General features: G+C 48.0%; 6 protein-coding genes across 6 annotated transcripts; all 6 read left to right on the top strand.

The window, feature by feature from the left end:
- The first annotated feature begins 559 nt into the window (after positions 1–559).
- Positions 560–3,059, top strand: EV420DRAFT_788125 (major facilitator superfamily domain-containing protein). Its single transcript, XM_060483464.1, has 13 exons — positions 560–1,161; positions 1,210–1,306; positions 1,358–1,452; positions 1,503–1,581; positions 1,631–1,751; positions 1,806–1,860; positions 1,910–1,989; positions 2,045–2,097; positions 2,154–2,188; positions 2,236–2,359; positions 2,418–2,495; positions 2,553–2,605; positions 2,669–3,059. Exons 1-13 carry the CDS (start codon positions 641–643, stop codon positions 2,970–2,972), a joined length of 1,695 nt encoding a protein of 564 aa, XP_060326740.1. The 5' UTR covers positions 560–640; the 3' UTR covers positions 2,973–3,059.
- Positions 3,060–3,277: 218 nt separating this feature from the next.
- Positions 3,278–5,237, top strand: EV420DRAFT_1565518 (uncharacterized protein). Its single transcript, XM_060474035.1, has 9 exons — positions 3,278–3,807; positions 3,864–3,905; positions 3,958–4,205; positions 4,259–4,321; positions 4,391–4,450; positions 4,473–4,527; positions 4,565–4,710; positions 4,789–4,906; positions 4,932–5,237. Exons 1-9 carry the CDS (start codon positions 3,699–3,701, stop codon positions 5,021–5,023), a joined length of 933 nt encoding a protein of 310 aa, XP_060326739.1. The 5' UTR covers positions 3,278–3,698; the 3' UTR covers positions 5,024–5,237.
- Positions 5,238–5,608: 371 nt separating this feature from the next.
- Positions 5,609–8,019, top strand: EV420DRAFT_1565514 (uncharacterized protein). Its single transcript, XM_060474034.1, has 6 exons — positions 5,609–6,549; positions 6,600–6,727; positions 6,779–6,900; positions 6,956–7,307; positions 7,362–7,906; positions 7,962–8,019. The coding sequence occupies exons 1-5, from the start codon at positions 5,635–5,637 to the stop codon at positions 7,531–7,533; spliced, it is 1,689 nt and encodes a 562-aa protein (XP_060326738.1). The 5' UTR covers positions 5,609–5,634; the 3' UTR covers positions 7,534–7,906; positions 7,962–8,019.
- Positions 8,020–9,725, top strand: EV420DRAFT_1630824 (Aldo/keto reductase). Its single transcript, XM_060476130.1, has 5 exons — positions 8,020–8,390; positions 8,444–8,525; positions 8,584–9,160; positions 9,216–9,391; positions 9,445–9,725. Exons 1-5 carry the CDS (start codon positions 8,164–8,166, stop codon positions 9,526–9,528), a joined length of 1,146 nt encoding a protein of 381 aa, XP_060326737.1. The 5' UTR covers positions 8,020–8,163; the 3' UTR covers positions 9,529–9,725.
- Positions 9,726–12,151, top strand: EV420DRAFT_1565510 (uncharacterized protein). The gene is made up of 7 exons (XM_060474033.1): positions 9,726–9,751; positions 10,016–10,154; positions 10,222–10,340; positions 10,411–11,083; positions 11,107–11,180; positions 11,202–11,793; positions 11,848–12,151. Exons 1-6 carry the CDS (start codon positions 9,744–9,746, stop codon positions 11,689–11,691), a joined length of 1,503 nt encoding a protein of 500 aa, XP_060326736.1. The 5' UTR covers positions 9,726–9,743; the 3' UTR covers positions 11,692–11,793; positions 11,848–12,151.
- Positions 12,152–13,022: 871 nt separating this feature from the next.
- On the top strand, positions 13,023–14,016 carry EV420DRAFT_1312871 (uncharacterized protein; the record flags this gene model as incomplete). The annotated part of the gene is made up of 3 exons (XM_060468602.1): positions 13,023–13,355; positions 13,407–13,481; positions 13,507–14,016. 3 exons carry the CDS (start codon positions 13,023–13,025, stop codon positions 14,014–14,016), a joined length of 918 nt encoding a protein of 305 aa, XP_060326735.1.
- Positions 14,017–14,430: the final 414 nt, after the last annotated feature.

Genomic DNA, 14,430 nt, shown 5'->3' with positions numbered 1-14,430 from the left:
AGAAGACCGGCCCAACTACGCTGAAAGGCCTGCTGACTCGTGGATGCTCAACGTATCACTCGCTTTAGTTCCTTCCTTCTTGCCTTGGAACAGATGATGCTACGTTTACGCGTTGTATTACTGAAGGTCGCATCCGTATCCACTGACAGCCACGTCTAGGCACCTTCGGTATTAGTTCGAATTGGCACCGCAGTGTGTAAGTTAATAAACTTCGATAAAACTTTACGATTGATTACGCTCAACTTTGATAGCGGAGAAGACAAAACGTAAAATTTCTCGGGGCCGGTGGAAGGTTCGGGCCGACTTCCTGACGCTCGAAAACGAACTGTACCCCTATTGTTTTAACTTTCTCATGGATAATATCAGTTTACAGCTAGCGCAGCAAGTTTAGTACGACTCCACCGGCAGGCTACTCTCTGATAATGACGTCCCTGTGTTTCCATTCCCCCAATTTAGTGTCGGATCTACAGTTTTGGCCGAGACGATGCACCAAAAATAAGTTTCGGTCGACGACGTCCGCGTTGTCGGTGAATCATCCGATTTATTCATGGCATCCACGGGTAACGCATTCTCGAAACGACATGAGGCCGGGTGATATAAAGCCTTCAGTCTGATTTCCCGTTTTTCACAACCTCTTTTCATGGCGACTCCCACTACACTCTCGCGCGAAGGAACTATCGCGGAGGTCCCCGTTTCCCCTGATGGTACTCCTTCAGCTACTCCACAGCCGAGGAAGGATAAGACCCAAATTCAGCTAACCGACCAGACCAACGTTCTCCCATTCAGGAAAGTCGTCGCGGTATTTTTCGGGCTGGGTCTTTGTGTTTTCGTGACTGCGCTCGACTCTGTCAGTGTAGCTACGTCTCTAGCCACGATCAATACCGCGTTCCATGCGGGTTCTGTGATCTCGTGGGTGCCGTCGGCGTATATGCTGGTTTCGACAGCGTTTCAGCCTCTGTATGGACGGTTCAGCGATATTTTTGGGAGAAAGGCAGCGTTGACGATGGCCATGTCGATATTCATGATCGGAAACTTGGTTGCAGGGTTTTCGAAGAATATTATCCAGCTGATCGTGTGTAGAGGATTTGCTGGTGCTGGGGGTGGTGGCATCGTCAGTATGATGCAAATCGTGGTGTCTGATATTGTGACCTTGAGGGATAGGTGAGTAAATGTTACTGTCATCTGCACTGTTTTCTCATGCACATGCAGGGGAAAATATCAAGGTATTATTCAAGGAGTCGTCGCGATTGGATACACCGTTGGCCCTCTCATCGGGGGTGCTCTATCCCAGAGCATCGGTTGGAGGGTAGGTCTCTTATTTCCTTAGGTCCGCCGAGCCTAACCACATTGCCTGTAGTGGTGTTTTTGGATTACCATTCCGGTTTCTTTCGTTGCCACAGGGATTGTAGTATTCATTCTTCCCTTGAAACCAGTACAAAGTGGTATTCGAAAGTAGGCCACGAGTTGATACTTTAGGGACTCCGATGCTGAATAACTCTCAGGAAGCTTTTGTCTATTGACTATCTAGGCACTGTTTTGACGTTGACATCTTGCACTCTCGTCATGCTACCATTGATTTGGGTACGTTCTCCGGCATCGTTTGCGTGGAAATTACTAACATCTAACGAAGGGCGGTGTCACATTTCCGTGGTCGTCACCCGTCATTCTGGCGCCTTTGTTTTCGGGTTTCCTTCTGGCGTTCATCTTCTGTGTCTGGGAATGGAAAGGTGCACGTCTTCCTATCGTCCCTAGTACGTATGCCTCAATCTTGGTCGCACCTATTCTCATAACTGTATTTGCTTCAGTGTACATCTTCAAGCACGCGACAATTTGCGGGGTTTACATTACGATGTTTATGAAGTCAGCGATCTTCCTTTATAGCACCACACAGTACTGAGGCGTTTCAAAGCGGCTTCGTCTTCTTCTCGTCTTTGTACTACTTGCCGCAGTTCTTTCAGGTCGTTCTCGCATATAAACCAATTCATTCCGGTAGGTGTATTCTCGAATTTCTAGCTGTTACGTTTGAAAATGCATTCCTCGTTAGGCATGTTCCTCATCCCACTTCTCGTTGGTCAACTAGTTGCCAGCTTCGCTTCGGTAAGGCTCCACTATTAACGTACTATAATCTTAAATCAGCACTCACCTTCAACAAGGGGATTACGATCAGTCGCAGGGGAAAATACAAGGTGTGTCTTCTTCGTAACTAACGTTGAACGTCGTTGACGTTTCTTAGAGCTTGATTCACTCGGGGTTCGCAATATGGGCAGTCGGGTGCGGCTGTATTTCGACTATTAGCCACAAATCAAACCAGGGTTCGATGGCCGTGTTTATGCTACTTTCTGGTATTGGCGCTGGACAGGTACGTTTTCAGCTGAAATTGCATGATATGTTACCTTACTGCTTGTTGGCCTTGTAAGACTTTGCAACCGACAACAATCGCCGCTCAGGCTAGCGTTCCGCGCAAGGACATGTCTGTGGTTACTGTGTTCCGAAACGCGAGTGTAGTCTCCTTATTGCTTTGTGAGTATGTGTATTGAACACGCATTCTCTAGTTTGTACGAAACCTCGGGGGCACCTTATCCTTGGCCATAGGCTCGACCATGATGTGCGTCCTCACTCTGATTTTGTTTTCCGTTCATACCATCCATGCGATTTACCTTTTTTGAAGCAACAACACGCTGCGTAAAGCCATGAACGACCTCTCTATCTCTGAGTCGCTCATCTCGACCATTATTGATGACCCCTCCTACCTCGCCAAACCGACGTCGGAAATCGGCCTCTCTGCTGCCAGTGTTTCCTACATCTTGAATCAAGGGTACACGAAGGGCTTCAAGGATGTCTTCTATCTCAATGCATCTTTGACGGCGTTCGCGACTCTGATCAGTATGGTATTGATCAAGGACAAAGATTTGAGCCGGGACGATGCTAGGCTGAAAAGTAGGGTAGAGAAGGTTGCGGAGAGGGATGGATGAAATGACCAGAGGTTGTAACCTAGATACTAGATTTACTTATCATCAAGTACGTACTTTCAATGAATCTTGCCTGTGCTTGCTTCATCGTTTCTCATGTATCTGATCTCTGCAGCTGAAACCTCAAACACTTGATGTGCCTCATTTGAGCGACCTTGGTACGTTCAATCACTTCAGGTAGATCATCATGTACTATTCATAAAATCTCTGTAAATTTGAAGACTAAAAATAAAGAAATAAACGTTAAATGAACGCCGGATGCTCGAAAACTGCAATTTTAACGGGTATTTGGTGATATTTAGTGGACGCTTGCTACGACTTATCCATAACTTCCATCCGACCGTCATGTTCGCTTGCTCTTCGAAGGTAACATTGAGACCAGTATAGAGCTCCTACGCTTTGATCGTTGCACCATCATGATGTTACGCAGTACGACCTTGCTATAGTGGTAGCTACACCGCGTTTGACGGTGATCTTGATAATAAGAACGCTACTACGAGCATCGTTGTGCACAGAGGCAGGTTTTCATCCAACTGTGGCTTGATCGCGGATTTGCTCATCTAACGATACCCGATGATTTAAACAGCCCCGCAGCATGCACTCAAACGAATCGATTTATGTGATGGATATACAGACATACTTAAAGATGTATTGTAACTATATGGGTATCCAAACTCCCCTCCTTTCTCTTACTCGACTCTCCGCTCCAAATTGATTTTTGAGACCTTGATGGCGACCCCAACGGAAATACCTCAACTCACAGGCTCCGAGAGGGCCCTTGTGTTTGAGGTTCTCGATGCTCTGCTCAATTCCGCGACCCTACTTGCGTTCATGCATGGTAAAATTTCGTAGTCCTGGCTCTTGGTCAATCACTAGTTTAACGACGAACTTTAGGGATGTACACCTGCATACTCGCAGGGACACTTTGGATCATCTGTTTGTCCATTTCAATGTCGGGATAACAACCTTTTACTAACATCTTGTATAGTTGCAAGCCAAAGATCCACCAACGCCGGGAGGCGTACAATGATTATTCTGGTCATAGCGATCTATTTTCTCACTACTATCATTTTTGCCTCGAATTGGTTCCTACAACGAAATGCATCTATCACACACGGAGAAAATTTCTGGACTACGTTTCTATTGTATGATAGTCCTAACAGAGTAGAAGAAATTATGATATGTTTGCGTGGCATACCCGCTGGTATAGCCACACTTCTGGCCGACTCCGCTCTGGTAGGAACTTCATACGCTTTTATAGTGTCTGTACTTGCTGACTGTGAATTCAGATCTGGCGGTGCTGGGTCGTCTGGGGGCGTCGCTGGATAATCGTTCTCATTCCTATTCTTTGCGTTATTACCGAAGGCGGTGAGGAAATTAGCTCTCTACCTTGTTAGAAAGGAATAATAATTTCCAGATAGTATTCAAGATATTGGCCTATGTATTATTCTGTTATTACTCAAGTCGATAACTTGGACGATGTAAAGCCTAATGGGTACCGAGACCAAGAACTGGACGCTCATATATGAGTCCTGCACCCTGGCTACGACACTGCTCTGTACGCTGCTCATTGTCTACCGAATTTTGAGCGTCAGCGGGGGCCAAACATGGTGGAGCAGGCGCACAGGCATATCGCGGAGTTGTAGAAGTCATCGTTGAATCAGCGTCTCTCTACACTGTCTCGCTGATTATCGACCTGATACTCGTAGCCCGACAAAGCCCTGCTGATTCTTACTCAGACGTTATTGCAAGTACTATGAAGGGTTCGTCTAGCTATTGATATACATCATATCTGTCAACTTACCAATAATTGACATAGGGAATCGCTCCGACTCTCATTGTTGCTCGAGTAGCATCGGGTCATGCACGTCCTGATGACTCTTGGAACGGGAGTGTGATGTCGTCTCTCCACTTTGGGAGTCGTGCTCATTCCGCAGGTCCTCAGTCAAATGAGCGACGCAGAGGATATGACCAGGAGTGTTGTTCTTGCCGAAGAAAATGTTCTCGAGCCTGACGATGGAAGGAGCACTCTGCAGTCCGAATCAAGGATCTAGAAAGCTCTCAATAGACAGGCCGTTATTGCAAGTTTATTTTGGTCGGCTTCTCAAACTCAATCTGCACAGGTGCTTTTTGGAGAAAGAAAAATATAGAATTGTGGATGGCTGGTTCTAGTATTGTACGGGCAGCTTCTTACATCTTCCGCAAATCTTCTGTCGAACTAGAGATGTAGAATTTCGTATAAAAATTAACACTATATGTATGCAGGATAACTCTATGGCATCCTTTCGTATTGTAAGTACGAAAAGAAACTCAAGCATAAGACGGTAAGAAAATAATGCTCATGCCAGACGGGCGGGCCCGGGTGTACCACCTCGTGTCTGCGAGCCTGCCTTTTTCCCTGGTTTATACTAGTGTTGAAATTTGTTTTGAAACAGATTTTGAGTCTAAATAAAAGATGCATGACACGAGAAACCGAAGTACACAGGGAAGTACAGTAGTTAAGCCAAGATGCCCCCGAGATAGCCGGGTCAATAACCCAAAAAGGAATCCAAGACACTTCCCCCCTTCGTCGATATCCACCACCACGATGGAGACAACGCGGCCATCCGTGCTCGTCCTGGCACTTCTGCAAGAGCGAGTTCTGTACCCTAACTTTGCCCAGCTCATGGAATCTATGGCTGCCTGCGCAACGGTTACTCAGGTCGAAACAAAGGGAGAGTTTGCAAGAAGAATGAGGCTTTCACCACCGACCATCGTGGTAGCCATTGATGCAGGAATATCGAAGCTGGAGAACTCTACTGTCTTGAACCAATTGCTTCAGTACACGAGGGAGGTCGGAATTACTATCTGCTGCTGCAATTTCAGCAATAACATCACCAGTGCGACGTTTTTTGCTGCTTGGGGTCTGCCATGGGATCTAGGATCGTATTTCAGGACGACTGTTCAACTGAACAGAACTGCAACCGGAATATCGCTGGAAGGTCTACCAGAGTCGTACAGTCTCAAGGCGCTGCTGTTGCTGAATGTCGCGAGGAATCACAGGATATATGCGCCATCATCATCGTCACGCATCGAATCCAAGGTTTTCGGACCCAACGAGATTCCCATCGACACCAACGAAACACCCTGCGCGTATGGACCCGTGGAACGAGGCTGGTTTGGCTATGTCGGAGACGTCAACAACGAAGACGGGAGCACGCGAGTCGTCATGGCTATGGCTCGCTTATCGCAGAGTGCAGTGGTTGCAGACAGGACGAACAGGACATCCGGTTTTTCGATTTCACTGGACGGACGACCCACCGAGACGCAACCAATTGAAGACCCGAATCAAATTGTGATGTTCACGGATACAATCAAAAAGGCTGGTCAAGTCGATTTCATCTCTGGTCACAGAATGGGTCGCGCCTGGGAGCGACCTGGTGCTGCCCCGGCGCCCCAGTCGTCGATATCGTCGCCCTCGTCTAGGACCTACGTGCACAGTCCTCCGCGCCCCCGAGAGGACGAAGTGGAAGCAAGAGCTGCGAAGCGAGCTGGAAAGTCGAAGCAGAAATCCAAACAGGCAGACGCATTCAAGGAACAGGTAGCATATACTCGAATACAAATCCTGAATGGCACTGATAGTACATGCAGGGAAACAAGTTCTTTTTGCAAGGCAAATATCAAGAAGCCGCCAAAGAGTACAAGAAAGCCATCGATGTCCATGGACCTCGACCTATATATAACACAAATCTTGCTGCAGCGTATCTCAAACTTCACATGTGTGTTCCGAGCTACGGACTGTTTTCTTGTACGAACTAATATGAGCCCAGGTATCAACAGGCAGAGGAGTGCTGCGATGAGGCTCTGAAGTACGACCCCAAATCTGTCAAAGCTCGCTATCGTCGTGGCGTCGCTCGTCGTGACATGTTCGCCTTCAGGTCGGCCATGGAGGGTGGGTATACATCATAGTGACATCCCAATTTTTTTTTCTGACGCAAAGCGGACAGACTTCAGAGCTTGCGCGAAACTCGCCCCACGCGATTCTCAATTCAGAAAGGAGATAGCCCGGACTCAAAAGGAGAGTAATCAGCATCGTGCTGCAGGTATTCCAGACCAGTTTGTAGAGCAGGGGTGCGAACCGCAATATCTTAGTGACGACGATGACGGTGACGACGACTCGTTCTTTGACCCTCCTCTGGACGTTCCCGGAAAGCCGCTGCAGTCGGATTCTGATACGAGTGATTACGAGCACGAAGGAAACGGACAACCATGCCGAGCGTACAACCGTGACGGATGCAGTCAAGGTTCTAAATGCACGTTTAGGCACAGTGCTGAAGAGCATACGACGAGAGACGAGCTGTACGTAATTCTCCTTCCTACGTCGAGCGTAAAACGCTGATCTCATCCTGGCAGTGGCCGCAACGTGTGTAATTTCTGGCTTGCGGATACCTGCACCTCTGGCAGTCAATGCCCGTACGCTCATTCGAAAGAGTATCTGCCAGAAAAAGGGTGGTGGAACGAGAAGGGTATGGATGATACTATGAAGGGCCTTATGCGGGATATCAGCAGGATTCGGAACATGTGATCCGAAGAACAGCGCGAGTTTGACCGCAGGTATGAGATGGGATTGCCACCCTTGGGGTATAGCGACGACGACTACTAAGGTGCTTTCGGCTGTGGAATTTTCCTTATTCTCCTTGATAAGATGATGAAGGCACGAGGCGAGGTGGTTTGGTGCGCCTGTTATTCTTATTCGTCCTGTATTTGTTATTTTTTGCCTTGCACCCTCGAGTCAGCGACCAGCTTTTTCTTCGCATCCATTCCTCAGCATACGTTCAGAACATACATTTCACTGTAAAGGTTTGCTTTCGAATTATCAATAATGAATTACAAGCAACAAAGTCTTTGATATCAATGATATGAAATACCGACTCGTCTGCTGGAGGGTTAAACTTAAAGTGCGTACGAATATCGCGCACATCCATTCTTCTTTTACCACGATTCTTGCCCTAGAAGCGTTGGTGACCAATTTATGCTTTCGTCATCATTGGTCTCGCCGAATCGATTCGTAGGACGACGATCGGGCCGCCGCGAATCCTGTCAAATACTTTCTTCCACTCGACACCTTCTCACTACCACCGAAGGCTTACAAAGGAACTTTTTTCCGCATATAAAATATGGCTCGCAGCCATCGTTGTATTCCAACTCACCCATTATGTCTCTTTTCCAAGCCGCCAGTGATCCTCCTACCAAGCTCGGTATCTATCGTGTCCTGTCCTCTCGCGCAGGGGTGAGGGTGTCGCCTCTGGCCTTTGGAGCTATGAGTATCGGTAATAAAGCCGAGAGCCATGGCATGCGCCCGATGGATAAGGAGTCTAGTTTCAAACTCCTAGACGCGTATTTTGATATGGGCGGAAACTTCATCGACACTGCGAATATGTAGTAAGCAACTGGCCCATTCACACCACTCCTGTTCTGAGCCTTATGTTCTACAGCCAGGAAGAGACATCCGAACAGTTCATTGGTGAATGGGCGGAGAAGCGAGGAATACGAGACCAGCTGGTCATCGCGACGAAGGTACGTTCAGGATCGCATACGTATTCCAGTACAAGGACTGATAGGATCTATTTCGCAGTACACATCAAACTACAAGCGCGGAGACGACACTATTGCACAGAAAGTCAATTACGTTGGAAACAACACCAAGTCTATGCATATCAGCGTAGAGGCGAGTCTTAAAAAGCTCCGAACGTCGTACATCGACATCCTATACGTTCACTGGTGGGACTACGAGACGTCGATACAGGAAGTCATGGACAGCTTACACAATCTCGTCGCGGCGCGGAAGGTTCTCTACCTCGGTATCTCTGACACCCCCGCATGGGTCGTTGCTCGAGCGAACCAGTACGCCATGGATCACGGGAAAACACCATTCGTCATCTACCAAGGTAAATGGAGTATCTTGGAGCGCTCGTTCGAGCGCGATATCATTCCCATGGCGAAAGAACTGGGCCTGGCGCTCGCTCCGTGGGCTGTTCTTGGGCAAGGGAAGCTGCGGACCGACGCGGAGGAACAGCGGAGGAGGGAGACGGGAGAGAAAGGGCGTATGCTGTTTAATCCGAATTGGGAGCGTACAGAGGAGGAGGTGAAAGTCTGCAGGGCATTGGAGAAAGTAGCAGGCGAAGTTGGGGTAGGGTCCAACGTCGCGGCGGGTGAGTCTGGATTAGCTTCATTCATGTGCCAGATTTCTGACGAGCGTGTGGGTAGTGGCGATCGCATATGTGATGCAGAAAACACCCTATGTCTTCCCTATCATTGGAGGTCGAAAGGTGGAGCATCTCAAGGCTAACATAGAAGCACTGGACATTTCGTTGTCCAAGGAGCAGATCAAGTACTTGGAGAGTGTTATGCCTTTTGATCCTGGGTTCCCTCAGACGATGGTTGTGAGTTTCGATTTACTTTCTTTTCGGGAGTCTTGGTCTGACGGAGGATGTAGGGTGACGGATCCAGTTATTGTTTCCTCCTCGCGTCGGTCGCGAAGATGGCGAAACTACCAGCGTTGCAACCTATCAGACCATGAAAAGTTTTGTTACCGCATCGTTTCATTGCCTAGAAGGTTAGAACGTTGCAGACGAATAGTTAAGTTCTCATGACAATGAGGAGGGAACCATTCTGTTTATCAGTGCATCGCATGTAACGCTCGAGCTTAGACTGTAACACCGTTGGAACTACCTACTCTGATAATAAAGGAATATTTCAGGGTCCTTTAATGGCAGCATGTGTCATAGGTCCGGTATGCAAGGGTAGAACGCACGTGAATATGCTTTCAGCTTCCACGGTGATCACTGATATGGCTGTTCTCCGTCCCTTCTGACATTACTACTAACACCAACGCTCCATCCCAGCTAAACTTAAACGCTTCGTCGACTGTTTCACGAGCAATAACGTGATATACATTCTTCCGTTTCCGTTTCACATCGTGATTCAATTTATGGCCAGAACGACTCGGAATGTCTAGACGTAAAGTGGTTTCTGGCATGAAGGTAAACATGTTGAAGAATGAAAAGACGGGACAGTGACGTCGTATTGCAGGCATGGCAAGCACATCTCAAGTACGAAACCCTTCCCGAAGTTACCATCGCTGCCGGGAGAGCGCCCTCGTTAATTGAGGTCCCGAAGCAGCGTGTCTACACTGGTAGAATGCCCGTCATACCATCCTCGCTGGCGAATACACCCTGCTCTAGCCTCGGCACTGCTGGACTCCTAGCTTCAGCTAAACGCCACACTCGGAACTTCGTACACCATGGACGCCGCCCTATCCTCTCTTCTCGAAACATTTATATCGAACAATGATGACTTCGGCACCACCTATGGCCTTGTCCGCCCACTATGGTACGACGGCTGGGCCACCTATCCAAGATGAACTGCGTACCCGCGAACTGAAAGACCGGGAGATGCGAAGGAGCGCCTTTATTGATGATCGCATATGCAACCCGCAGATGCCGCCTCGGCGCCTCTGGGATCTATACAGTAATCGAGTGGTGCCCCAATGGATTGCTCCAGAATTTCGTTGGAGAGCGCCATGGGCTATATCGCACGCTTGGATGAACATCAACGACCGCATTGATGTATTGACGCCCATCAATGGTAACGAATGGCCTGTGCCAATCCCAAAAGATGCCGATCTGGACCTTGTTCGCATTGAGATGCTGAACTTGGGAGCGGAGTACGTATGGTTAGATGTTCTTTGTTTACGACAGCGAGGCGGACGAGGGGAGGATATTCGTGGAGAAGAGTGGAAGCTAGACGTGCCCACTATTGGACGCGTCTATCGCATTGCCGAGAAAGTAGTGTGCTATTTCAGTGGGCTAGGGAGACCTTTGAGTTTTACTGCGAGCGACTTCGAGAGTGATCGATGCTGGTTCAGACGTGCTTGGACGTTACAAGAGATCAGCAGCCAGTGGATTATTGGCGGGGATATGGGCGATGAGAAACATTTAGACGAGGACGTGCGGGTGATATTACAGGAGCAACTGACGTCCTTGGAAAATATCATGCCGATTACGGGTACCCAATGTACCGACAATGTGTTTGCTGTGGTGGCGCACATGCAAAAACGGGTATCGGAGAATCCTGTTGATAAAGTGGCAGGGATTAGGCATGTCTTCTGGAGTCGACAGGCTACCGGCATACTATGAAATGCAGTCTCTCGAGGACGCTTGGACAGCGCTAGTGACTGTGATGAAAGGGGAGTTTCGAGGGCAGTTGCTCCTCTGGTATCCTGAACCAGGGAAGGGACATAGAAAATGGAGACCATCATGGGAAGCAGATCATGACTGAGGTCCTACCAATACATGAGTCTCCACTAAGGGAGGATGTTCATCAGGATGAAGAAACGGACAACGACTGGTACGAAGGTGTTAATATTGAGAAGGGCTATGTGCGTGGATTAGCCATGGGAACCATGGAACGAAGGGTGCGGCGAGGAGAATTGGTCGTCCAAGATAACTCCGGGACAAACCATACGTTCAACATCATCGCAACCCACCAATATCCAATCCCTGAAGACTTTTACACCTTGATATCCGGATACTGGGAGCTGGGATACTGGGTTGTTGGTCGACGAGTTCCAGATCAAAGATTTCAGAAGGTATCAACATTCAGAATGTCCGAAGAAATTGAAGGTCTACAGAAGCTGGCGAAACTTGGAGTTGGTAAATGGTCGAAAAATCGCCTTATTTGATTGAATTGGATTCATATTGGGCCCGGAACTGTTCAAAGGGAAAAAACCCGCAGTCATTATTTGTGACTCCTGCTGCTACCACAGCGTGTCCTGTATTGCATTCTATGAAGTAGTATGAAATAAGCAAAGCTGTATTTGTCACAAGAAAACGCCTACCAAGGCTTAAGTATCTTACCCAGGCAGCAGTCCTGAGCGCTGAATCCCATCTCCTTTGGTTAATGAAGCATTCCATAAGCCACTAGATGTCCTCTAGCTTAATGGTATACGAGCACTCGTGATGAGCGCAGCGCCAGCAACATCTCGCAGTTGCTAGTAGTCCCGGTCATTTGTGAAAGCGCCACATATAAATAATCGGATGGTGTCGACAAAAAAAGGTACTCTAAGTTAGAGCGCCATTGATATATAGTAAGGTCTGCGATAACAAGCCCATACAGTGAGTACGTGTCCCGGGAGAGAAAAGAATATAAGCCAGTAAACGTGACACTAGTAGAAAAGAAAGCGAGCCTAAGGCCCCCGGTCCGGTCCGGTGGAACCGAACCATTTTCTCTTTCGCTATCGGCCTTCAGCTCTCTCAATTGACATGACACTATGGAAATGAAGATATGGCGGCCGAAGCCTCAGACCTTCAGGGTTGAAGCTTTGAAGGTCAAGTTCAAAACCTCAAGGCATAGCAGCATCCTTATACGACCAGTTCAAGAATGAGCGCTCGTTTTTGTGGGACATGGTGGGATTAGATGAAATACGAACTAGGTGCGTCTATCCCCCTTTTCTCATCAAAATGTCTTTAACTCTCTGTCCTGTAGATGTGTTTCGAGATATCCAAGCAGCATTGTCCATCAAAGTACCTGTATCTGCATCGTGCTCTCCCACGTCAGAGTTTTCATCTGGATTGGGAGTAAATTCCTCTCTTGGTAGGCATTTTCATGTATGACTGCGACTGCATCAGCGTGACCCGGTCCAAGTTTTCCGAGATGCAATTTGGGTTTAGCGCCCTCATTGTGCGGAAGTCTAGAAATGGTATTGGTATTGGTGAAATGTATTTGGTTCTAGTTGATGCTCTGCAGATGTATACATGCATTTTTTTCATGGCACGAGACAATCTGGCTAGCGTGAAACTTGCATGGTATCTGCTTTTAATTGGCTGGCCTCTTGTCACCCCAGATATAGAAGGCTTCGTTGCAATCGCGGGGAAATCAGAGAGGCGCGACTCGTGGGATGTTTATCTGCCTTGTCAGCACAGCTTTGCCATCGAACCGTCACCATCTGGTACCGTCCCTCGCTCAATCCCTGCTGCAGGCAAGGCTTATTCTACCTAAGACATGAATCACATGATGAACCCGAGCAACGGTGCATGTCAACCTGAACACGATGTGGAAGCCGCATTTAATGCTGTTGAGCAATCGGGCATTGCGCAAGAGAAATCAGCTTCCATTGGGGGCACGAATTTTCGGCGTTCCGGCACAACTTTTGGAATACACAAAAAGGATACTAGAAAGAGGGGTATCGACCCCACTGATTACACGAAACGTTATAGCAAGGATGTCGTTGGTCGAGAAATGTCGTCTAGAGGAAGGTTTTGGCTAACATACCTCAATGAGGCTCTCGTCTTTGACGAAGAGATGGTCGAAATGTACAAGGACAATATTGACGTTCTTCTGGTTTTCGTAAGTCTCGTATAACTGTATTTTCAAAACCTTCTCTAACATCGTGGCTAGGCTGGTTTATTCTCTGCAGTTCTGTCGGCTTTCGTCATTCAAACTGCACAAAACCTGCAACCTGATTATACAGCCGTCTCCTGCGTCTTTGCTTACCGAGCTCGTTGGGTATCAACGAGCGACGTCGAACGTTTCTTCTATTCCTCTCTCCCCCTTCTACCCCACTATATCATTCGCCCCATCTTTGGCAGACATCTGGGTTAACAGCTTGTGGTTCATCAGCCTGGCACTTAGTCTGACTACTGCGCTTGTAGCAGTTTTGACTAAGCAATGGCTTCATCAATATATCTCTGTCGTTTCTGACATCTCCCCTCGCGGCCGAGGTCGAATTCGCCAATATCGGTACATGGGCTTGGAGAAGTGGCAAGTTCCAATGATCATTGGGCTTCTTCCCATTCTTCTTCACGTCTCCTTGGGCCTTTTCTTCACTGGCCTATGCTGTCTATCTCTTCGCACTTCATGCGGTGATTGCCTACACAGTCGCTTCCCTTTCGGGCATTGTTTATGCCGCATACTTTGTCTTTCTCTTCCTCCCCCTTTTCTACTACAATTGCCCATACAAGATCCCACTGACGGATTATCTCTTTGGAATCTATCGCACTATCTATGAATGCATTTCAAGGTTTACCTGCGGAAGCCGCCGAGATATTCATCATATACCTCAGTACAACAAGGGATGCAGAGCGACGAGGTGCTCAACTTTCTGCAGAGGTCCCAGATGCTATTGATTCAGAAGCCATCTCTTGGCTGCATTCAACATCATCGAACACATCAGTCCAACGAGTAGCGCTTGAAGCCGCTCTTGGAATCCATCTCCACGTGCCTCATGGGGATGCCAGCAATATTATCATCGACGAGATATTTAAACGCCACAGCGGCCTCGAGTCTGTAACACACCGTTCACCTGCATCTTCAGGCTTGCCAGAGTCTCAAATCTCAGAGACGATTTCTAAGGAGACAACATCCAGCCTACTTGCGATACTCCTTTCTCAACAACGGGTCCATATTACCCTTCCCGAGGGAA

This window comes from Desarmillaria tabescens (assembly GCF_030435595.1).
Source record: "Desarmillaria tabescens strain CCBAS 213 chromosome Unknown EV420scaffold_39, whole genome shotgun sequence".
Lineage (NCBI taxonomy): Eukaryota > Fungi > Basidiomycota > Agaricomycetes > Agaricales > Physalacriaceae > Desarmillaria > Desarmillaria tabescens.
This window is presented reverse-complemented; position numbering and strand designations above follow the sequence as displayed.